Here is a 26,463-nt window from a genome sequence, read left to right on the forward strand (position 1 = left end):
AAACCAAATTTCAAAAACCAAAATAATATCCTTGCATTTAGATTATTTTATGCTAGTGCTGGCAGGTTATATCTTGTAGCATTGGAAAACCACCAGTTCTTGAAGGAAAAAATATAAGTTTTTGATTCTCTATGATGTGTACATGGTGACTGCTAAAATACATTTTAAGCGTTCTTCTCGGGCAAGTATTGAACTTTTACAAAAAAAAAACAACTTTAGACTATAAATATTTGTGCTCTTTAATGAACACTTATGTGCACGTGTAATTCTAGCATTCTAATTCAGTTTTTGAAAAATTATTCATCTTCCCATTGTAATTTGAAAAAAAAAGGCAAGTGTTAAGGGATTGAGAAGAGTTTAAATCTATTTTAACATACAGAGGTATGCAAGGTTAAGAAGCAGGCCAAAACCGATATGTTATGAAAAAATATTTACAACGAAGAGGGGGGCAAAGCCCTGTGATCAACCTTTCATATATATATATATTTTTTTTTCTTTCTTTACACTATAAATTTACTAAAAGCAATAAATAACAACTCAACTGGGAAGGGCATGTAACAGCCATACTTTCCTTTAGGATATCAGCATTAAAATATCCATAGCCATAATTTTAATACATACCACATTTACTTGAATATGAGGCATTTTTCTTCCTTTCAAAATAGGTCTTGCAACAATGTGCATATAATCATGTGCTTCTAAATTTTTGTGATACACTCACAAATAACACTTTAAGCATTTTTCACAATATCTTTCCACAAAATTGTGATTGAATATTTTATATATCTGATAAAAACTAAAAAAATATTTATAAATTTTTTTATTGCCAACGAGTTATATAAACAGACAGAACAAAACACGAAAAATATTCAACAGTAGCGCAAAGTGAACACACATTGACTTTATCATTTTTATGTGCTCACAACTTTCAGATTCACTAGAATATTTGCGTATATATTCAAATGAACGAAGATTATTAAAAACTGTGAATCACTGGTCCATATAATTAAAAAATAAAGTCAATTAAAACACGTATGCAAAACGGTTTAAAAAAAGTAAGTACCATCAATATATAACAGTTATACCTAACAGTATTTCTCTAATACAACACATCACAAGAAAATTATATTTACCACAGTTCATTAAATTCTCAAACATGAAAGGAAAACAACAATGGTATCTTCTGAGTGTCCCACAAAGCATATATTATATATGCTTAGTGTGACACTCAGAAGATACCATTGTAGCATGTGTTAAGCATATATAATATATGTTTAACAATGCTACTCACTCTTCCAAAAAAAGTAATCATGGCCAATTATCTAAGCTGATCCAGAAATATTTAAAAAAGATTATTATAATGTAGTAATATATCCATTCTACATCTTTGACTGTAAAATATGTTTGAATCAAAAGTAAAATTTCCCATCAATAACACACAAGATGTATGTATCCACATGGCAAAGTGTAAAAGCCGTTTTCAGAGAATCCAAAATAATGCACACAACATTTCGACACTAAAGAACTTCATAAGCAAAAAGATATTTAAAGCACAAAAAATATTTTTCCAAAAAAAAAAAAAAAATTCTGATGGATCTTTACAGCAAAAATTTTGACTGGTTTAGTGATACTTTTCACATGATGTTTTCCATATTCCTTATGATGCTCAAATCTGCTGAAAATAAAACTGATAAAACGATAAAACAGCTATGTTTTATTTCAAATAAGTCAGGCAGAATGAAAAATTTAAATAAAAGGATATATATTATTTCTTGTAGAGAAACAAAAAACAGGGGTACGGCTTAGCTTGAGCATTACATGTAGCACATCTCAAAAAGGCAGATGTTATAAAAAAGAAAATAAGACAGTGAAATCCTCAACATTTTTGCAACTCATTTTTGTTACTATGGAAAAAAAATCCAAACTCTCGGCATGAAATCCCCTATCAATTCTATCTCACATGCTGAAATTTAAAGGTTTTTCACTGTGGACTTGCTTTGTGAGGATTTCTCTATGAATTTCAATGGCTGTGCATCCTTTTATCCACAAAAAAAGCAGTGATCTTTGCGATTGGGTTGGTTTGCTTGAATTTTGTCCCTTTGCAAAAGTCTGATCACTGAATTGACTTCTCCATGGGCCTGATTGAGTAATGATGCATATATAGATAAATATTGTCAGAAAAAAGTGAACAATAATTATACCATAAAAATATTGCATTTACATGCCTAAATAATCTGTTGCAGCTACACTGTGCATGCTAGACTTCATTAAATTTACCATTCTTTTTTTGCAATCAATTGCCCTTATTTTTGATATCCTCACCCTTCCATTATAAATGCAGGAAAAAATAAAACTCAAAATCTCATATTCAGAAAACAGAGTGTTATAAATAATCAAAGATAAGATGCTCAATCTATTAGGTTTACATTTGTGTATTGGTAAACCGAATGTTTGAAATATAAGAAACAATTTTTAAGGGAAAAACCAAGAGGATTTAGTACAGCTGGTACTTTCACAATAGCCTTTGCCATGCTTTTGTAAAAAATTATACTATCAAAACAGCCTGATTTTTTTTTATTAGATTTTTCGTATGCAAGAGTGAAAAATGTAGCATCATATTTGCTTCCTTCGATTGAATCAGTTAATGGATTAATAAAATAAGGCAGAATATAAAAACAGAGAAACCTAAAGTTTTCTTAAAATATATAAAACTATTACAGTATCTTCTGGAAGAAGCACAGCAGTGTTTGCATATGTTGGAAAGTTCTATTTTTGAGACTTATACGGTTCACATTTTTTGATGTCTTGTTCCCATTTATGAAGGATTCAGAAGTCTTGCTACATAATAACAATGTAATCGACCCATACTCTACAAAGATCAAATTATGTATAATAAAAAGCTTCTTCAAAGGTGTTTTATTAACCCTAGAATGGTACCTAAAAAAATCTAAGCTTAATAATACATATACGAAACTGTCTCTTGAATGTATAGGTACCATTCTAGGGTTAAATGACACAAAATGGCTACTGAAAAAAGCAAACATTTTGATAAAACATGTTTACTTCCAATATTTATGTTTGCATAAGACGACTTCCATTTCAAAATACTTTATAATCCTAATAATGTACAATCTCTACAGAGGTCATTTTGACTGCTTAAGTTGCTCTAGATAGAAATTCATTTTAGCTATTTAATTAATAAAGCTAGAACATTTTTCTGGGATTTCAAAAGCCAATTTCAAGAAGATGAGAAAAGTTATTAAATTTCAGTTACCTGAGATTGACTGTTTAGGTGCAATCACATGTCAAAGTTGCTTTGTGGTCAAAATGACAACCTCCATCACTTTAGTGTTAGAGCAAAATGAATAGGCAAAAAATTCTGCATTTCTAACCAGTTCCACATTTTATCAGGAAATCTAAAGGTGCACCGTTTATGTGCCACGTGATTCTGAACAATTTTATTTCATTAGGCAATTTTTTGCAAGTGCTGTGTTCCTTACAGAATCTACAATACTTTCAAATGGCCTATAATAGGGGAAACCAAACCACTCAATTCATACATTATAACACATAATTTCTGAGGAAAAATGCACATGTTCCGAATTGTATCATATAAATTTTAAGCAAACTGAAAAAAAAACTCAAATTCAGGAACAAACTAAAACAGCTCTAATTTCTCTGCATTTATTTCTATTCCAGAATTTCGGATGGTAATCAGGTGTAAAACATGCAAAAAAAAAAAAAAAAAAGAATCACTCTGAATAGTGCATCATTAAATGTAAGCTCTTGAAGAATGCCATTTGAGTTCTTTAAGTTTGATTTTTCCAATAATTAACATGTTACATACATAAACAAAGCTATTCTGCTATTGGATACTTTTCTGTACAAAATTTGGGATTCATCTAAAAATTAAATATATTACCAAGGCATCATTTTGACTGAGTGACACTTTCTACTGACACATTTTCACGTTTTTTCAAGGAGCTAAATGACTACCAATTTTATCGATTGCCAATTATTTTACATCGACAATTGCATTAGCTCAAAAAACTCATAAGCATATTAAATAAACATATACCTTTGTCTGCACTTATTTTCACAAACAGCAACAGTAGGAATGAGATAAAACCTGCTCATTTTCTACTATAACATTTTACAACACAAACAAGGAGCTATTAAAGAACTCCTAAATTTCCTAAACTCCAATGCATTGCATATACAAATATTACATGGCATAACATCAGAAATCTATTTTAATTTACATTTTGATGAAAAGTCATGTATAAAAACTTCAAATTTTAGACCAATTTGATTTCATTAACAGTGATGAGAATGCAGTTTAAAAATGTAAAAAAAATCAACCACTGTGGTCCCATTAATAAAACTTTACATTCAGAACACTCCCAAAGCATTTATGGCTGTTTACAAAAATATCAAATAAACCATAACAATGTCCCTTGTCCACAATCACTGTCCTCGGTTGGGTTGCAAATCAGTACTTTCAAAAAAATCTTCTTTACCAAAAGTTATTCCTCTACTAAACCCATCCTGTAATAATAATAATAATAATAATAATAATTTAAAAAACACTTGTTATATCAATAATATGAGTTTAGTTAAAGCATTTATATTCAGAAAAAATGTTTACAAAGAAACAAGAAAAACAAAACAAAATGATTATGAACAAAGTTTTGCAATAACTGATAAACTAATTAGCAATTAGAATCAAAGGATGTTAATGAATTAATTCATTAGAATCTTTCATAATCAATATTAAACACACAGATTATTTCTTTTGTGCATTGCAATAAAAATTTCAGGGTTCTTTAACATTTAGGTAAGAAGTGACTATACATAAATAATGTTAATTGATCCTTATAGCATTCAAAAAACTAATTATGTTTCTAATTACCATCAAGTTTAAATAGGTTATTTTTGTTACTGAATCTATTTCAAAAATCCCTCAAAAACGAAACTTTTTGGTTTTTTTTAAATAATAATATATATATATGGGGGATATACTAATTTCAAAACCCTCTTGAGAGAACCTCAGAAGGTTGCTAAATTTTTCCTGAGTCGAAATTACACACACACAATATCTCAATTATATTTATCTTCTTGATTTTTTTTTTCTTCCACAATTGATCACTCCTCTTTCTCCATCACTTTGCTTACTTTTTGGGTCTACTAAGCTCAATTCTTTTGTACAGTATTCTTCTTCTTCTTCTTAGAAAGAAAAATAGTTAGCAATTGAACAAAAGATCTCACTGACATGGTGTGCCTGATACTTCTACACAAGTTGCTCAGCAGATAAAATGATAGAGACCTGACCAAGTCAGATGCTAATCTTGAAATGAAGTTGAACCCCTTTCCCTCCAGTTGTGCTTTCATATACTACTTGTTCATTTCCTGATTGGCTATTTGACACACTTTGTTTGGGTATTTACTGGCTGAAAGCCCCTACAGTAGCACAATTGACTAGTTAGTTCATTTAAAACTTTTCAAAGATTGTTCTTTGAAATGTATGGGTATTGCTTGGTGTTGGGACAGCTAGTGTAGATTTATTGTCATTTACTAATACTTTTCCATAGCTGCCAACTTTGGAGCACAAGAATTAGGGAGGTTTTCACCCAGATACAAAATCTGTTCAAAATTAAATGTAAAAGGAATTTTTGAAAAACATATAGGGATTTTTCATAAATAAAAGTAAAATAATAGGGATTTTTATTGATGAAAGCAAAATTGTAGTGATTTTTCATTAATGGAAGTAAAATTGTAGGGTTTCTCATTAATGAAAATAAAATTGTAGGGATTTTCCAGGGCAACAAGTGGGTCTTAACCAAGTCTGGTGCCCCAGGCGCTGAACCAGAGGGGGGGGGGGGGAGGCTGAAATCTTTCGGGAGGTTGAGAGATGAAGCTTAAATTCGGGAGACTTGGCAGCTATGCCCTGGTCTTCTCATTAATAAAAGTAAAATTCTAAGGATTTTAATTAATAAAAGTAAAGTCGTAGGATTTTCCCCTTTGCAAAAATGCGACATTGTGCAAGCTATTACTGATTAGTGCTAAGTCACCAATCATCGCCAGCCAGTAGGTAAAATTACTTGTCCTATTCTCAAATCAAAAAAAAAATCATGCCAACAAAAACATCACCATTGGGCCCGTAACGAGTCACGTGGTCAAAGTAGATGCAATTCATCTCGTGAATTTCAGATGTCGAAAGGCTGAATTGACACTGGCTGTTTGACAAATTTCATCTCTTTCCCTCCGAAAATGAAATATTTTTGCGCAATTTACATTAAACTTGCCATTTTTCCCATTAAAAATGAAGGAAACAATTTTTTCTTCTGGGTAAATTGTTTGAGAATAATTTTATTTTCCTAATAGTAGGGATTTTTTACAATCTTAGTGAAAATTCGGGAGATTGAAAATCTGGGAGAGTTGGCAGCTATGCTTTTCCTTTCAAGACAGCACCTATTGTTCGTTGAAATGTATATAAGGATTTAAAGACCTTTTATTCCCCATTTTTGTTGTTTTCTAGCTTAATTGAGGCAAAGTTTGACATAAACTCAGTTGTCTAATAATGTTCAACTTACTCGCATTTCGGATAACCTCTTATCCAACTCGCCAATGGCATTTTCCAGGTCTGCACCTTTCAAACACATGCTACTAAAATCGCCCATTCCAAAAGGATCAGAGCTAGGTGCAGGATTGAAAATAGTGGCTCCAAACACATCAGTAGCATTGGTACCTGTTTAGAGAAAAATTGGGGAAAAGTTCACATATACAAAAAACTTGAAGTACAAATAAATTCAATATATAAACTGTAAGTATAACTGCCTTAACATTATATATTGCTGAAAGGTGAAAATTAAGCACCAAGTAAAACTTTAGTGAACACATTTTTTTTTACATCAGTTATTTTATGCACTCATATCAAATGGTGAGGTTAAAACCAGACAAAGAGACTAATGATTATAAATTATTAAAACACCTATCCCAAAGCTGAGATTGTACCAAACTTCAAATTGGTGTTATAACTCAGAACTATTTCATAAAGGTTGTTTCATGACTTGCTGGAGTCTGTAGCAGCTGCTGTGATGTGTGACATCAATGCCCTGACAGACACAAGTGTGGTTTGTCTGCTTTGCTACCTTGTAAATTATGATAGTTTGCAATTATTGTACTACCTACTTTACTGAACTTTTTCGATTATTGTCATTAGTGTCTGTATATTTATTGGCTTGCTACACTTAAACATTTAAAATAAAAAAAATTCATTTTCTTATGAGGTAACTTCCACTAAGCATATTTTTCTCTGATCTATTTCAGTTGAATCCCATACGTTAGTTAACTTTTATTGGGTTAATTGAAAGTCAACTCGAGATAATAAATTCAGTCATCTTTTGAAATTTCTAGAATTTTTAATTGTCTTTTTGTTTTCATTTGAATTAAGTGTAGCTTTTAGAAGTGTCGACTTCCTTATTACTAATACAACTGCAATATAAAACATGGGAAGCAAATATATAAAAAAATCCTAATATACAATTTTTGAAGTTATTATTTTATTTATCATCACAAAAAAAACCACAAAAAAACAGATAATGCATACCAAAGGAGACAACAATGAGGGCTCTTACTTGATGTTAGTGAAAAGTAACAACAAAGAAAAATATTAATGAATTATAAAAAATTTTGCGCAAACAGTGGTTGTTCGAAAAAAGCGTGTTTGTACATCACACCCTCTATGGTTCACGGATAGCGTGCGGAACCTTTATCTTGAAAAGAAAAGAGCATTCAGAGAGTATAAAAGTGGACGAGGTGACCTATCATTGTTTACTGATAAAAGAAGACTGTTGAAGAAAGCGATAAGGGATAGTAAAAAGCAAGTTGAATCTAGGTTGGCAGATAACATTGGCTCTGACCCAAAATCATTTTTTCGATACGTCAATAATGGATGTAAGGGGACAGTTGGCCCCCTCTCGATAGGAGGCTCAAAAGTAGAGAGCAATGTAGGCATGTGTAGTGCTTTCAATGACTTTTTCGCGTCGGTCTTTAATGGAGATAATGATATTCGATATACGGGTGTTGCATGGGGTAATAAAACGCTCAACGATATTCAAGTGGAAGACGTGGAGGTCCTAAATCTTCTAAGAAATGTATGTGCAAGCAAAGCACCAGGACCAGATGATATCTATCCCAGGGTTCTCAGGGAAGGTGCTAATGAATTGTTGGGGCCAGTCGCACAGATATACAGGAGTAGTGTTGCTGAGGGTATCGTCCCGAGAGATTGGAAACTGGCTAACGTTGTTCCGATATTTAAGAAGGGTAGTAGAGAAGTGGTGTCTAATTATCGTCCAGTGAGTTTGACGAGCTCCCTCTCGAAAATTTTGGAAATTATCATCAAAAGGCAGTTTGTGAAGTGGATAGACGAGAATAATGTATTGTCGGATAATCAGCATGGGTTCAGGAAGGGGAAGTCATGTGTAACTAACCTCCTTTGCTTCTATGATTACGTGACTAAGGCTTTGGGTAAGAGCAAAAATGTCGACGTTGTTTACCTTGATTTCCAGAAGGCATTTGATCGGGTCCAACATGGCAAACTCTTGAAGCGTTTACACGAGATTGGAATAGGGGGCAACTTGCTGAATTGGATAGAATCGTGGTTAAGAGATAGGTCGCAACGAGTTATGGTGAACGGGGAATTCTCTGGTTGGACAGACGTCACAAGTGGAGTTCCTCAGGGAAGTGTCCTTGGCCCCATACTTTTTTCACTTTTTATCGATAAACTCGATCAGGGTATCGATGGAATTACTAGCAAATTCGCAGATGATGTGAAGCTAATGGGGGTAATCGGAAATGAAAGCGATAGGGAGTTGCTCCAGACCAACTTAAACAAGATTGCAGCATGGGCAAATGAATGGAGCATGACGTTTAGCGTAGATAAGTGCATGGTCGCTCATTTTGGTTCGAACAACCAACGGTTCTCTTACGAGTTGAATGGTGTCACTATCCCGGATGCAACTAGAGTCACCGATTTGGGAATTCTCATTGACGAGCGACTTAAGTTTTCTGAACATTGTTCAGCGGTTGTCAAAAAATCGAATAGAATGCTTGGTCTCATTTTCAAAAAGGTCTCTTCGCGTTCTCCTAAAGTCATTCTTCCTCTTTTTCGAGGCTTAGTTCGTCCTGGACTGGAGTATGCTGTAAGGTTTTGGAGACCATACCTACAGAGGGACATAGACTTGGTTGAAGGGGTGCAGAGAAGAGCTACGCGTGTCCTTATTGGCACACAGGGCTTGAGTTATGAAGAAAGACTTCATTTTTTGAATATGTTTACATTGGATGAACGCAGGTGTCGAGGAGATATGATCGAAGTGTTCAAAATTTTCAATGGGATGGATAGGATGGACCATGAACTTTTAGTACACCGCCAATCGACTGCTTTTACAAGGGGACACCAGTATCGATTGGTGAGGGACAATGCAAGGTTATGGTGTCGCAGGGAATTTTTCTCCAATAGGGTTGTTAATAAATGGAATAGCTTACCCCCGGAGGTAGTAAATTGTAACACAATTGACACGTTTAAAAAGAAATACGATAAACATGTTGGGGTAAATCGAGAAGCTATCCATTCTTAGAATAAGACAACCATAAGTAATCTTTATGGGCATCGTATAATATTTTATCATGTGTATATATTGTTTGTAATTTGTGTTAATTGCATTTTTAATTGGGTTGCTGTATTTTTGAAACATATGACAACCATATTTTTATGGGCATCTTTTTATCAGCCACCTCGTTGGGCATTTTGCCTGTTGTGGCGTTGTATTTGTATTTGTATTTGTATTAGTGCAATTAAAAAAACCACTTCAATAATGAAATAAATAAGGTAGAGAGCCGAAGGAGCATCAGAGTAAAATGAATGAGGTGAATATATATATATATTAGAAATTTAAGTTTTATAGATAAACATGATAATGTAGATTACGAAAGAGGGTGTTAGTAGGGGGAGAAGGAAATGAAACATCTCAGATTTTAATAAATTTCCCACATTTTGAATGTTAATATCGAAAGACATTATACAACTCACCAACTATTTCTTGGATTTAATACATTTTTTAGCTTATAGATTATAAAAATACCACATGTACATACACCCACACTGAAGTAACACTATAACGAGAAATGCCTTACTTAAAACAGTAAAATAACAGTAAAACAACAGTAAAAGCCACATCAATACAGCACATTTTGTGTGCTGATGTCTGCTCAGGGTCATGATGTCACACAGCAGCTCTGAGATCGCAGTCATTGAGCCAAGGTGGCAAGCATGACTTCAAAGGGATGAAACAGCCCTTACTATATACCCCTGATTATATCCACCTGAATGCTAACCAGCTGAGTTAAAACATGACGCTAACATTTTATAAAATTTTCATGAATTTAATTTTTCTTTTGTTTGTCTAAAAAAGTTGAAAAATTGATATTTCGTTAAAAATATATATTTTTAAATTTTATTCAAAATAAGATTCAATTAAAGTATTTTAATAGATATGAATTTTTAGTTCTATGCAAATAATTTATTCGTGCATATATTGTTAGAACAGACAGCAATAAACATGTGCATAGATATACACTTATATACCTACAGGGCCCATTTTTTATAGTACTGCCATTTGTAAGGACAGAATCGCCTCTGGGATCAAAGTCTTCCAAATCATCGATGACAAGATTTTGAAGTCTGGGTCCAACCGTTGGTGACACATCAAGATTCAACAGGTCCTTAGGAAAGTACAAAAAGAAGTAGTAAGAGACCATACAGCATGGCTAAATTTTAAAAAAGGCACAAAAGTACTTTTTAAATCTCATATTCAAATTTTTATTTATGTATTTTCTTTTACAAATACAAACACACGGGCAAATTGCCCAATGAGGCAACTGAAAAAAAAAGTCCATAAAAAAATATGGGTGCAAAATATAACTAAAATTCAGCAACCCAATATAAGAGTATATAAGTATTCTAGAGTATAAGTATTCTTTATGGGCGTTGTATAATATTTTATCATGTGTATATATTGTTTATAATTTGTGTTAATTGCATTTTTAATTGGGTTGCTGTATTTCTGAAATATATAATTGTAATTGTATTATTTTTATTTTATATTTTATATATTTATATATATATATAAATAGTATAATTATATATAATAAAAATAAATAAAATATAATTGTAAAAAAAAATAACAAAAAAAATATTGCATAATACACTGCCTATAAAAAAGATAATTGTTGTTTTATTCTAAGTATGGATAGCTTCTCAATTTATTCCAATATGTTTATTATACTTCTTTTAAAACATGTCAATTGTGTTAGAATTCATGCACCCAGAAGTAAACTATTCCATTTATTGACAATCCTATTAGAAAAAAATTCCATGCAACACCTCAACCTGGAATTAAGTCTTACTAAACAATACCGATGTCCCCTTGTCCAAGCAGTTGATTGATGGTGTGTTAATAACTCTTGAGTCTCCATCCTATCCATCCCATTGAAAATTTTAAACACTCGATCAATCCCCCTTCCCCCCTACACCTGCATTCTTGCAATGTCAACATATTCAAGAAATCAGGTCTCCCTTCATAGCTCAAGCCTTGTAAGCCATCAAGAGCATGCATAGCTTTGCTCTGTACTACCCTCAACCAAGTCTATGTCCTTCTGTAGGTATGGTCTCCAAAATCTCATGGCATACTCCGGTCCAAGATGAACTAAATCCTGGAAAAGTGAAAAAATGACTTTAGGAGAACATGAAGAGACCTTTCTAAGAATGAAACCAAGCATTCTATTAGCTTTTTTTGACCACCACTGAACAATTTTCAGAAAATCCAAGTCATTCGTCAATGAGAATTTCCAAATCTGTGACTAATTCAGTGTTTCTCAACCGTTGGGCCGTGGCATTGATTGTGCCGGGCCGCAAGAGATTCACCATTGGATTAGTTTAATTGTTTATTTGCTATGCAGTTTTCCTGAACACAATAATTACTTCAGGAAAATTTTTTTTTCTTTTTTTTCATAAGCAATACATAATTCAAATCTGTCCACAAAATTCATTACATACGAATATAAACAAGTGAACAATTTCCACTGCAACAAGCAGGAATAGCCACGGGGGGGGGGGGGGAAGCCTTTGTTCAACTCCAATGGAAATATCTTTTTCAAGGTGATCCTCTTTTGCAAGACTATGCGAATGGGGTGCGGGACAGTCTGGTCTTCCCTCGAAGAACTTTTTTTGTAGTGTGATTTTCTGTCATGAATGGCGGACAATTAGGCACCTTTTAGGAAAATTGAAGTGCTTCCTCATGTTTCCTGAAAAAAGATAGGGCCTATAAAGATACTGCTGTTGTTGGCCATTCATGAAAAATGCTCTTACAAATCTAATTACAACTTTGAATGGGTAAATCTTCCCCTTTGTCATCTGTATGGCAAATGTCAGCCACTAATCAGTGAGGTACACAGAAAATACTGCATTCCGGACATAAAGCTTAATCAGACATCGAAGCAGTCTGTGTCTGGTTCTCAGAATTGTGTGGTACTGTTTTCTTCCTAAAAAAAAATTGGTGCTGCATGCAAGCTGTTATTTCAATTTTTTCATTTTTATAATTTTTTCTGTTGGAGTATTCATTTATTTTAAATTTGTAAATAAGTGTAAAAATTTGAATTTCATAGTCAATAAGAGACAAGGACTTTGCTCAATTTTGGAGTTACAAAATTCTGTATCGAAAGTGAAACTAAAAATACTGATTTCCCTGAGTCAAGCCAGCGGGACGACCATCTTCAGTTTCAGGATGTGCATAACGAGGAAAAAATAGGTAGTATCACTCAGAAATAAAAGGTAGTATCACTCGGAAATAAAAGGTAGTATCACTCGGAAATAAAATCAGCGTTTATCCGTAAATACAATGATGATTATTTGAAATTTGGTTTCATTCTTTGCCCTGACACCGATCAATTGCCAAGACCTCAATGTGTTATTTGTGCTACTGTTTTGGCAAACGAAGCCATGAAGCCATCGTGTCTCATCCGACATCTCAGCACAAAACATTCTGATTTTGAACAAATCTATTGACTTCTTCATGTGCAAAAAAGGTGCTTTTCAAGAAGAAAAGGAAATTATTTCTCGAATTCCAATGACTGACGATTCACTACTAATGACATCATATTTGATATAATTAAAAATAGCCAAATGCAAAAAACCATATACTATTGGCTAAGAACTCATCAAGCCTTCTTTGATTACTGCTTGCTGAGAAGTGTTAGGCCAGTCTGCGGCAAATAGAATGAAAGACATTCCATTGTCAAATGACAACATAGAAAGGCGCATATCCGACATGGAACTAGACACTGAAATGCAACTCGTAGAAAAAATTAAGATGTCAAAATTGTTAGCAATACAACTGGATGAATCCACTAATGTTCAAAACCAATCATAGCATTTTGCTCACGTGCGTTCGGTTTACTGATCACGGTGATAATGACGTGAAGGAAGACATTTTGAGTGTTTCGGAATTAGCTGCAAACACTACTGGCAACGAAATTTTAAAAGTTTTGGATAATTTTAAGAAAGATAAAGGACTGGATTGACAAAATTGCATTGGAGTTTGCACTGACGGTGCTGTGAATCTAATGGATAGACATTCAGGTTTAGTTGCTAGAATCAAGGATATGGTGCGTGAAAATAACTTAATATCAAATTATTGTTTCATTCACAGGCAAAACCTGGCTTTTAAAAAAATGATTCCTGAACTTATGAAGTCCTGTTGCAATCAATTAAAATAGTTAATTTTATAAAAAACAGTGCTTTGAATACTAGATTGTTGAGAGTACAGTTGCCCCCCCCCCCCGTATTCGCGGTTTTTTCCTTTATTGGAATTTTTTTTTCAACTCTCAAAAATCGTCATTCATGTGTTTTGTTTACAAAATTCTAGTTGTGCATATTTAGAATGACTCGCTAATGACATTACTGTCATCACCAGAGCCGTGGCAGCCCCCAAGGGAGAAACAGTCCTCTTGGGTTGGATTAACCTTTTGCCACAATGTGCGCTAAAGAATACAACCACTTCTACAGAGTAAATTGAAGAGACTATAAAAGACATTGTCACGTTAGCAAAACAGGTGGGTGGAGAAGGGTTCAATGATATGGATATAGAGGAAGTCGAACAGCTAAATTAATAGCAATTCAGAGGTGTTGACCGAGGAGGAATTAATGCAGGTTGACTGCTCCTGAAACTGAAGCGGTACCAGATGAAGATCAAGATAAAGAAGTAGAAGACAGGTTCACCATGAGTAACATAGCAGAAAGGCTTCGCCCGTTCAAATCAGCAATGGATTATTTTCATGCCACAGATCCCCATATGGTACGCTCTTCACATTTAGAAAAATTGGTAGAGGAAGCCTTGTCATCATATTACAACATACTTGATCATATGAAAAAGACACGACAAACAGAAATCACAATGTTCTTTCAGAAAACATCGCCAACAATCGCTTTTACATTTCGTTCTATCCTCTGCGTCACCCTGCTCTTTCCCATGATGTTCAATAAACAAGATATACAAGAAGAAAACTATGGTTTCGGTTATTCACGGATTTCCCGTATTCGTGGTCACCCCCGGAACGTAACCCCCGCGAATACGGGGGGGGGGGGCCCGACTGTATTGTGCAATAAAATGGGCACTGATCACAAAAATCTACTCTTTCATTTGGAAGTTCGTTGGCTGTCCCGAGGTAAAGTTCTGAAGAGAATATATGAACTTCGAAAGACAGTTGAAGTGTTTCTTATTGGTAAAAAAAGTGATATGTACCACTACTTTCAAGATAAGAAGTGGGTAGCCAGGTTGGCATACCTCAGCAACATATTTTCTTCCATAAATGAGTTGAATTTGAAACTTCAAGAATCAGAAACAATGATGTTTCATTCTTGCAATAAGGTTGAATCATTTTAAAAAAACTCACTCTGGCTGAAAATGATTGGTGAAAATAATTACGACATGTTTCAGTCATACTCAGATTATGTTATGAAAGAAGATGACTTGCATTCAAGCACCTTTATTCCAGATGTTATTGAATCGCATTTAAAGATGTTGCCATTGTCGTTTCTTGTCCGGAACACGAGGATCCAAGGGAAAAATAAATGTGGATAGTGAATCCTTTTCTTGAATACAAAACAGCAGCCCTGTCTTATCAAGAAACCCTTGAACTAATTGAATTGTCATCCAACAATGAATTGGAAAATTATAATTTTTCTACTAGCCTTGTAAAATTCTGGAGAAAAGGAAAAAACGAATTTCCAAATTTGCATGAGGTGGCGACAGTGCCATCTTAAGGCATGCGCCTACCTGGGCACGGCCCGGGGACCACAAGAGAAAAGGGGCCCTCACAAATCTGGTTGAGATTTTCGAGAATTTGCTTGGTAGGGCCTCAGAAAAATCATTTGGCCTAAGGGCCTATGATGCTCTTCAGACGGCCCTGGGTGGCGATGAGACTTATTCTTTGTTTTTCTACCACATATTTTTATGAAACGGATTTTTCTGTTATGACTGTGCTCAAAACAAAACCAATTCAGCCCAGGATTAATGAGATAATGGGCAGAAAACAACAACCAGGATTAATGAGATAATGGGCAGAAAACAACAACAAAGTTCTCATTAGTGCCATAATCCATGGTAAGTTACTCTTTTTAAAGTTCTAATTTTTGCTAAACTGAAGTATTTTGTTTTTAAATTGAAGTATAACTTTGTGATGGTATTATAGCATTAAATTCAGAGATTCAAGAAACCTCTTTTAGATATTTCAATTAATATATTCATTTTCCTATTTCTAAAATACCTCTATATAACCTCTAAATATTTCTATAAGGTGGGTGACGTGGTAGCTAGTGTTTGTCCTGACATCTTTCTGCTGCTCAGCTGAATTTTTTGGAAGAATTACCTGTGCGTAGATTTTTCTCATTGATTTTGTGCCGTAACTAAGAACACAAATGCTCAATTTAATTGTACTAAAGTGACCATGGTATAATATGAATTTTCAATGATTAGAGAGAGAGAACGTATGTATTTTTAAGCTATGGAATAATATGTTTAACATAATTATTTCACCTTTCTTACTCAATAAAAACTTCGAGCTCATTAACATCCCTCACTAAACACTGGAGAAAAGAAACTGGACAACTACTTCACACCGTAGGAAAATGTGGGTTCATTTTATTTAAAGAAACAGTGGATGTGGGGAACTGTAAAGGGATATAATCTTGTAATTCATTGCACTATTGGATGAAAATGAACGTTTTTACTTTTTGCAACAGAATGGAGAACCCTGTCATACATCTAAGGAGACAATGGATCCTTTTGAAATAAAGACACATTTTTCAATGACACCTTATTTCAAAAGGATTGTGGCTACTAAGATCACGGGACCCTGGAAAAATTGCCTGTTTTTTTTTTTTTATAAAGACACCTAAAAACAAATACACAAGAATAATCCCCATTTCATTGATTAACTAAAAAAACCATTTAATTGAAGATTGAAAAGGTGAGTGCCTTGAGAAGAGTGGCCAGAATCATGGCAAAAAAGAATGCATGCTTGCATTCATGCACATTTTGAATACACGTTGTAACATTTTGAAACAAACTTTATTTTTGTATCCACAAATGTCTTATTTGAACTATAGTTTTTTAAATTTATTTTTTGATAGAACTTTGAAAATAAAATATATTAGAATGGGTTGCGTGACTTTTGGATCACTCTGAACCATTCAATTCATAAGTGAAACGTGGGTTGTTCGAACCAAAATGAGCAACCATACACTTATAAACATTAAAGGTCATGCTCTATTCATTAGCCCACGTTGCAATCATATTTAAGTTTGTCTGAAGTATCTACCTATTGATTGGATTCCAGACTACTACTTTTGTATGGTAGTCTTAGAAAAATTGGAAAAATTCAATTCACTTACAGCAAATATTTGTGACTGATAATACAGAAAGTACATGCATCTCTTTTTAATTTTTTCCCTTGCTTGTGAAAAAACATAATAGAATATTACAAACAGAGGAAGCCTATCATTCTAGGTTTCACAGCACATTTTAAATTGAAAAGAACACACTAACAATGTTAAATCTGCTTTGCTTAAAGTAAAGCATATATTATTTAGAAATAAAAAGCTTTTCAAACACCTGAAAGATTTTCATGTAAATATATTCTAAATAATAGTACTCTTCAACAGAGCATATCATTCTCAATAGTCTTTAATAAGTTAGACAGAAAATCTTGGTTTAAACAATTATGTATCAGATGCCTAATTTTATTGAATAAATGCCAGATTTGGTAATGAAACTTCAAACAACAGTAACTTTGTGGAAAATGGTGTTTATTAAGTAAAATAGGTAGTAAATGTAATACATCTGTCTCATTGAGATACCGGTGCATGTGCATATATTTGATAGACTTTTGGACTGAATGAACTCTTCTTGAAGGCATTTCTGACAACTGCTTCATAGCAGAACCTTCTTGCTTAATTAACAATTTTGAACCTCTGCACAAATGATTCCTTGACTACATGCTGAGATTTTTTATTTTCATCAATATATAAAACAATAGCACTACCCGACAGTGTTTACAAATAATGCAACCTATTTCGAATGAAACATTTCAAATAAAACATTTCAATCCAATAAATTTGTAAAAAAACTGCATTAACAGGTCGCATAAAAATATTCTATGAATAATATGATAAATAAGAACTCACTTGAGATAGTGGCACTGACTCATTATTCATATTGAGAGACCTAGGTGGAATTGGAGGTAAATGGGTCTGCATGGCAGAGGAAGAACTTTTAGACAGCATATCATTACCATTGCATTGTAACAAATTCACTTGCTGAAATTAAAATTAAAACATACTTATTGTAAAACAACTCAACATCGAAAACAAGAATAATTTGTACAAAAACCTGGCCTCGGCAAATACAAAGGCAAACTCTCCAGATGACCAAACATAAACATTACCTCTCCACGACTCATTTGTGTGATTTCTGACCACGAGGTACAGATGACATTGTAGAGCCGAAACGCATCGACTAATTAAAATTTCTTTTGTCTTAAACGCATGTTAATTTTTTGTATAAATTAAAACCAGGCAAAGTTCTAATTTTTGTGATAAAAATAATTTGATTTAAAATAAAGTAAATGACAATTAGTAATGTTATTTAGAACCAAAAATTAAATAAATTAAATGCTGGGAAACCCGAACAATAATGTTTGATATTTTTTGGATCATTTGAATTTAAAAATTTCCAATTTCAAAGTTAAAAAAAAAATTAATAGTATTAATACTAACCTTTGTATTTGTATAGTAGCAATATTTTCATTTGTTTTTCAAAGCAAAAGCATTAAGTAGAACACTGAATATTTTAAAAAATCTTCTATTGTAGTTTAGACTTAACTTTAAGTTTTGGTATTAAACTGCATAGCTCTTAACCCATTTGTGGTCCCCAGAGGTTTTTTTGGTATTTTGTTGGTATTTTATAGTTCCCCCAGCAATCGCAATTGCAGGAAGGCCCCCCCCCCCGGATGTCTATGGCGGGGTTTTTTAATAGCTCAAGTTCTATTAAAAACCCGATTTTACAGGGGCCTTCCTGTAATCGTAAGATGCCATTATAACTGTGAAGTAGGCTACAGTTTTGACAACTTTTAAATACTAATTTTGTGGGAAATGAAGAAAATCAATATTTCATGTTTGAATTTTGGTTGTGGGAAAAGTAAAAAATTAATTTCAGTAATGCGCGATAAAATTGATCACTTTGTATAATATTAAAGAAATGAAATGAGAACTAGTAAAATACAGTAGAGAGTCTCCACATAACAAACTTCTATACATTTTATACAACTAATTTTTTTTTCTGTAATTAAACTTTTACTGGAAAGCTCATATTTTCATTTACTCTACACTGAAAATTCTCTATTTCTTTTTATGGAACGAAGGGAATTCATTACATGGAGACTTGACTGTATGAACTAATCATTGTGACATACCAACATGATGTATCCACATGTCAGATGACTAGTTAATTAAAAATCAAAATCATGTAAACGAATAGAAACTAAAAAAATATACTTATTTTATATAACCTTAAAAATCAGTCACACTGATTAGAGAAATTCATGAGACAACTAAAAATTGATAGGATGATTACTTGTGATGATGTCATTTCAGATATTTTCTGTTTAAGAGCAGCATTTTCTTTCTCCAATTCTTGTACCTATAATAGGGAATAAATAATTATACTATAATTTGTAAACCTGTTTTTTTTCTTTCACACAAATCTGACTTTAAAATTGATGGAAAAGTTAAAAAAACTTCTATTAACAAAAAAACTGTTTCCTTTAATCAGAAAAAAAACAAAAAAAAACGAGTCATGTACATAAATATGCAGCTGCTCTTCATTTTAAATGATAAAATATACTAAAAACAAGGTCTAAAAATTGAAATTTATTCAACACACAAACACAATACAACATGACAACAAACACATATTACATTTTTCATTACACCCAAGGAATTCCCCTATTCATTAAGGGTAAAAAAATTTGGGGTATACAATTTCGGCTTGTTAATTATGAACCTGTATGGATGGGAAAAATTAGTTCATAAATGGGAGAAACATTTAAAGGAATAAATACTATATTGTTTGGGACCAGAAAACTTTAGTTCATAAAAATGATTCGTAAATTAGAGGTTTGTGAAATCGAGTGTTGAGAGTGTTGACAGTACTAGGTAACAGATCAATCCTTCTGTATGTAGATTTATACAGCATTCAAAATTGATGTAAATACATATATTGTAACTTATTAATTTTATTCATTTGAGAACATCAATTAACAATAATTTTTTCATTAAAAGTATTAAAAGAATAATTTTTCTCTTTTACAAAGCATAAATTTAAAGTGACAATCTTGCAAGAGGCCACCACCACCAAGTATTACTACCCAAAGGAACGATGGAAGTTTAAAATTACATGGAAATTGTATCAGCACTAATTTCCACACTGGAAGTACTTCCTTCTGGACAGAACAAAATTCTAACCAAATTCAATTGCTAGTAAAAATTGCCCTATACAAATATCAGTTGTATTAGTTGCTGTATGGTGTTCTTTTTTGAACGAGAAAATTGAGCAATATTTCTTCTAAGTTGGGGGGGAGGGAGGGAGGTTTCAATACATGATCCACAGGCCACTTGCGACCAATGAAGCTCTTTGGTAATTTAGCTTGGTACCCCCTAAAATGTCAAATGGGGGGGGGGGGGTCATGTCAAATGTCACACTACAACAACTTTAAGCCAGGGATGCAACCCAAACTTGGTTGCTGGGCTTTGGAGATGGGTCATACAAATCCACTTACAATTCTGTTATGAATGCACTTATTACACCCCTGGTTTCACCAATTTTAGAAAACATACAGACCCATGGGTTGTAAAATTGATCATACCGATTTTTGGTCTTAGTTAAAAAATATTAAGAACTCCTGCTTTAAGCCATGCATAGCAAAATTAATGATAAAAAAACATTTTTTTAATCATTGTAAGCATAAGTGAATTTAACTTACTTTTTTCTGCAATATCATGAGCTGCTTCTTAGTTTCTAAATCTTTTCCAGAGGTTTCAAGGAACCGTCTATAAGCTAAATCAAATGCTTCGCCTATTGTGAGTGTTATATCTTCAGCCTGAAAATTTAGATACAGAAGAAAAAAAAAGCAAGATAAATTTGTTTCAAATAGACTTAAGATCTTTATTTGTAAGTAGTAATAAAATCAAAAACTATAAAATAGAAAAATCTTACTAGTCGGTCACTGGCAAATACAAAACATCTATGGGTATCACTTCCTTCTTCTTTTGCAATAAAACTGAAGAACTTCTTATCCGATTTGTCATTTGCACAATAAGATATGCGATGAAGTGGGTATTGATGTGATATTTGCTGAAAAGTGAAATGTAATAAAGCTTATTGCTGATCTATAATGAATTAATGAAAAAATATGTAATTTATAATGCGCATATATTCAAAGTACTCACTTTGGTTTTTGGATCTTGAATAGCAACTCCATCTATGGATATTGTAACTTCTACTTTAGGAGTTTTGGCACCTTCAGCTTTCTTTAGTTGTTGATTAAACTATGCACAGAAATGGTTGTTTTATCAAATACAAAAATTTTAATACTTTTTCCATAGTCAAAAGTGACAAAAGTATATATAATTCTTACCCATTTTTTTAGTCTATGTACTGGTGTGATTTCAAGGGTGAATGATTGAATAGTTTCAAAAACTAAAATAAGTTTTGTAAATGATACAATAAAAATTTGTTTGTTAAAAAAAGGTAGAAACAGAGGGTTCATACTCATTTTCGTAAAAAACTTTTCCCTGACTTTTCCAGGTTTTACAGACAAATTTTCAAAAAATTCCAGGTTTTTTTTTAAATCAAAAAATTGATATAAATTAATAAAAAATTTATAAAAAAATTAATTATATTATAAAATTAATAATTTTAATTACATTATCATAATGCCATCATAAATTTTTTTTCACACTCATTTATGCTTTTCAAATACTCCTGATGGAAAAATGAAACACAATTAAGGAATGAAAGATTTTCCTTTTCTGCAATTTCAATGCCCACAAGCAGGGCCATCTTAAGAGCGTCATGGGCCACCGGGCCAATTGATTTTTCTGAGGACCTACCTGGAAAATTCTCAAAAATTTCAATTAGTTCACATTTTTGTGAGGCTCCTCTTCTCTTGAGGTCACCGGGCTATGCCTAGGTGGGCCCATGCGTTAAGATGGCACTGCCCACAAAATTTAAGCCTTTACTGTTGTTTTCTTTGTAACATAATTAGTCAAAGATGTTGTTGGTTTCTCTGCATCACAATTCTTTACAGTCGGCTTGCACTCGCGTAAGCGCTAGAACCGAGAAGTTTAGCAATTGGGGGTTGTTCACTGAACTCCTCTGATTTCACATGCTTGGCATGGCTCTGAATAACTTATCTGCCCATGTTATCCAAGTTGAGAATTTTGCCGCAAAGCTGACACCACGGTTTATAAGAGTAATTTTTGACTGCTTCAATCCCATCAACCTACTGAAGATTCAGGTTTTTATCCGCCCACACAAGATTGGAAAAAAATTTTGTTACAACTTAATTGTTTTCAAATAAAAATATTTACCCACGTGGAAATCAAAATATACACATGCGTCATCCGCCGTTGCTAACTGAAGTCAACTTATGAAATTATTGCAACTGATCTTTGTACCCATGGCTTTCTACTATGCATAGTTGCGATGTTTCTGAAACGCTAGAAAGAGTTACGATAAGGTTGCAGCAATACGCTTTTCCATGCGGACTCACAAAATCCTCGCACCTCCTTGCCAGAACCTACAGTTTTTCGTGATACATTGCAATATTTTACGGATTATCGATATTTACGCAGTTATCAGAATTCCCTTTTTTTTTCGAGGGAAATTTTTTTTCTGATCAATCCTTTTTTCTTTCGATCAGACGACAATTGTGACAATTTTCCAAGTCTTTGTCTGAAATTTCCAGGTTTTAGAACAAAAATGGGCTATTTTACCTGATTTCCTTGACTTTTTTTGGTAAAAAAATGTTTCCCTGACTTTTCCCGGTTTTCCCTGACTTGTAAAAACCCTGTATAAAACTAGTACAAATAAAACTAAAACTATCCATTTGAATATAGGAATTTGCATATTCAAATAACAATCACATGCAATCACTGCAATCACATGCAATTTCATTTGCATGTGATTGCAGCAGTGATAAGGGTTAATTAAGCATATTATGGTAAATGCAGCTAGTGCAATATCCTGGAACAATGAACTATGCATGTGAAAACAGAGTCTAAGAGCATGCATGTTCATTCACATACCCACATATATCACGTTACCACACCTGTATAGTTTATTGAGCTAGATCAGTGAATTTAACCTTTTACCAGCTGAATTAAGATTTGAATTGATTTTCTTGATTTTTTCTGTTATTTTCTTTCCTGTTCCTTTAGTTTAGAGATATCAACCATAAAATTCATGAAAAAATAAATGTTCCTGTATGTTTTCTGGACATGCCAATGTCCATAGAAACAACATAAAAAAATACATTTTATTCTTAATTCAAATAGGCAATTTAAGCATAGGTGCTTAAATGAATACAAACTTAGTTTACAAAACAAAAATTTCAATCTCACACATTCGGGAAAAAAATAATTGCTTTTATGTAAGAAAAATATTTATGTCTAATTAATAAAACCGATGCATATAGAAACGTCCTCTCCACTTGTCAATACAAGATTCATCGAAAGACTAGTTATTTGTGGAGATGAAGATTACAAGGAAGAAAATTTTTTCTTCTTTGGGGACCCATAACCCTGAACACATACATGCACAAAAATTACAGAAATGTGCAATTAAGTTCTTCTGGTACTTGTCTGTGTTGTACTTGTCTGGTACTGTACTGTTGACTCATGCAATACATGATGTAGAGTATTTTTTATTCTTAATGGCAAACAAGACTGTTCAAGAACAGTAGTCAGTGGTCTTTTATAATTTCCATGGTGAAATTGATGTTTTTTGTGAATTTCATTCAGGTGGTTAAAAAATTCATTCAACAAAAAAGTAAAAATTAAAAATAGTAGTGTTTGTCCACAATTCAGTCAGTAAAGATCGGTAATAACAGTCTTAATTCTGTTCTGTTTGTTACAATGAGTTTCATTTAATATTTCTTGATATTGTCAACTTCTGATGTTGGAAAAACTGTGAGTCTATACTCAAGTTCACTATGGCTACTTAGCCCAAGAAAATCTTATTCAATGGACAAAATAATTTGAGGCTTTCATGAATGAGAATTGAATACCTTCAATTTTCTTATACCATCTTTGATTACATCTATACCCTTAGCTTGGTCTACTTCTATATTCCCTAAAAACTGAAAAAAATTAGCAAAATTGAGGGATTACTATGAAAATTAATTTCAACAAAAATACTTGAGAAAAATTTATAAAAAGAAACAAAGTACTATAATATACCGCATCATGTTCCACATACATTGTATACATGAAAAAGGGCTAAGCAGAAACTGGAACTTCCACCTTATAGCCATCATAATTTTATTTTGAATAAAACTAGAGTTTTTTGAGGAACAATGCTCAACTTAACCAAACCTTAGTGAAGAGGAACGTGATGGTACTGAAATGCTAGTTTTTCTTGAATAATTCATATTTGCATTGGGCCAACATATTATCAGAGTTCTGGTGAATTTAATATAAATAAGTGGCATAAAGTATGTCACACGGACCAAAAGAGAATTTAAGGTAAAAATCAGAATGAGCATTTTGAATACCAGAGCTACTACCAAAAATTATGTTTATTGTGGTAGGTACAGTCAATCTTTATTATAATGTGATTATAATGCGGATTTAATGGCAGGTTATTATAATAAATAATAAAAAATTAAAGAGCACCCAGTGTGCCCGCCCAGGGCCTCGACTTCTAAAGGGCCCAAAAAACAAAAACTTTGAACTTTTTTCCAATTTAAAGGGGCCCAATATTTTCTTTTGTGCCCGGGGATTCGACCGACTTTAAACCACCACTGCTGATATATATATATCAATAGAGATTCACAGATTTATATAGGTTTTAAGGCCTTTTGCAGATATGATTCATGAAGTTTTTCTGGCTGCAAGGTCACCAGGGAGCATCTTCAAGAGATCCCTCATGAAGATGCTTTGCACCAGAGAAAGCAAAAAGTTGAGTGGAAACTCTAATCCATGGCACCCTTGCAGCACAAAAAACTTTAACCCTATATGGTTTTTTTTTCTTTGAGAATGGAGATACTTTTGAACCTATTGTTGGTTTAAGAAAAAACTGGCTGCCAAAGATCCTCAATAGAAGTTTCAAAATGTTACATAACAATATCATTTATAGTTCGATCTTTCAGTTTTTGCTGCTAATAAATTAGGTTGTAATTTTGTTAATAACAGGGTTGATAAGAATGACGATTTTTAAAAAAAAATTTAAAAAAGTTTTTTTTTGTTTAAATTGGATTTATTATTATTATTTTTTAATTTTTAGCTTGAAATATTAACTTGTGAGGAATAAAACATTATCTAATTCTTATTATATTAACAGTTAAAAGGTTTAAATATTGTGGTTTTAAAAATATGACTGAACAGTGTGTCAAATTCTAAAGTGTATTTTCCAGATATAGAAATAAGACTAACATTAATTTAATTTTTTAGACAATATTGAATTCATAAATACTAAAATGGGTACATAGTCATACATGAAATAGTCATACATTTATTCATATGCATAGCAGGAAAAATTAGTATAACATTTCTGCTTTATTGAGTCTCTTGAAAAGAAACACATGCTTAGCTGTTTTTTCATTCCCAAATCTGTTTCTTAAAGCTGATTGGACCACCATACGGGGAAAATACCTTCTCTACTGAAGGTGATGAGGCAACAGCTGTAAAAATTTTGTGCCTTTTTATAATCGTTCTTTTTGAAAACAATTGAAATTTATTCCCCTAACCAGGTCTGTCTCTCCATCTAAGTAGCATCTTCTCTTTTTTCCCACTTTACTTTCACCTTTCTATCTACTCTTACAATCAAACAAAAAGGAAAAAGTATATTTAAATGTGCTTCAGGAAAATGAAAATAATGATTTGAATCAGTAATTTTTTAAAAATAATGCAGTTTAAATCAGGTTTTTAAAAAAAACATGCAGTTTAAATCAGGTTGTTAAAAAAATAGTGTGATTAATTTAAAAAAGTCACAATTTAAATCAGTGATTTAAAAAAATCATTTGATTTAAATCATTTAAATCAATTTAAACCATGATTTAAGTCACGATTTAAATCACTACAACCCTGGTTAATAAATCATTTTTATGCAACATAATTTTTCTTAATCAGCGCGATTCATGAAGTCTATCAATTCTTACCTTAACTACGTATACTACATGTCCTTGTTGAAGTGCTTCAGGTGGATGAACCCAACTCTTGTTGACTGCAATGTAATTAAAAAATAATAAAAATGAGCATTTTCGTTCACTAAAAAATTTTTTTTACTATAATATATTACTTGAATAAATGTTGAACTATGTTTTTATACTGTTCTTTGTGCTGAAAGCAAGGAAACAATTGAAACTTTGATTGAAAACTTTTCAATGGTGATTTTAGGTTAATCATTAAAAATAAGTTATTAAAATAGTAAGTAGGTAATGCTCTCAAAAGTCTTTACTATATTGCAAACTAATTCCAATAAAAACTTTTAGATCACTTTACATTTTAAAGACATTATATGAAACAAAAATACAGGTATGAAAATATGAATTTCCACAGCTTTTTTACTT

The 26,463-nt window shown here is 32.5% G+C and overlaps 1 protein-coding gene across 1 annotated transcript in view; it reads right to left on the minus strand.

Annotated features, from left to right (window-relative positions):
- Positions 1-805: 805 nt before the first annotated feature.
- ced-6 (PTB domain-containing adapter protein ced-6) overlaps positions 806-26,463 on the minus strand; it is a 35,167-nt gene continuing 9,509 nt past the window's right edge. The window contains exons 3-12 of the mRNA XM_089253773.1: positions 26,053-26,117; positions 23,962-24,033; positions 21,122-21,220; positions 20,889-21,026; positions 20,656-20,772; positions 19,248-19,313; positions 17,801-17,932; positions 10,650-10,782; positions 6,594-6,748; positions 806-4,548 (exon numbers count right to left, since the gene is read on the minus strand). Of these exons, the coding sequence (XP_089109899.1) occupies positions 4,468-4,548; positions 6,594-6,748; positions 10,650-10,782; positions 17,801-17,932; positions 19,248-19,313; positions 20,656-20,772; positions 20,889-21,026; positions 21,122-21,220; positions 23,962-24,033; positions 26,053-26,117 (1,058 nt within the window). The 3' untranslated portion in view covers positions 806-4,467. The remainder of the gene's footprint in view (positions 4,549-6,593; positions 6,749-10,649; positions 10,783-17,800; positions 17,933-19,247; positions 19,314-20,655; positions 20,773-20,888; positions 21,027-21,121; positions 21,221-23,961; positions 24,034-26,052; positions 26,118-26,463) is intronic.

The sequence above is a fragment of the Pholcus phalangioides genome, unplaced genomic scaffold (genome assembly GCF_987345545.1).
Source record: "Pholcus phalangioides strain wild (caught in Gottingen) unplaced genomic scaffold, Ppha-v1.0 ptg000039l_1, whole genome shotgun sequence".
NCBI lineage: Eukaryota > Metazoa > Arthropoda > Arachnida > Araneae > Pholcidae > Pholcus > Pholcus phalangioides.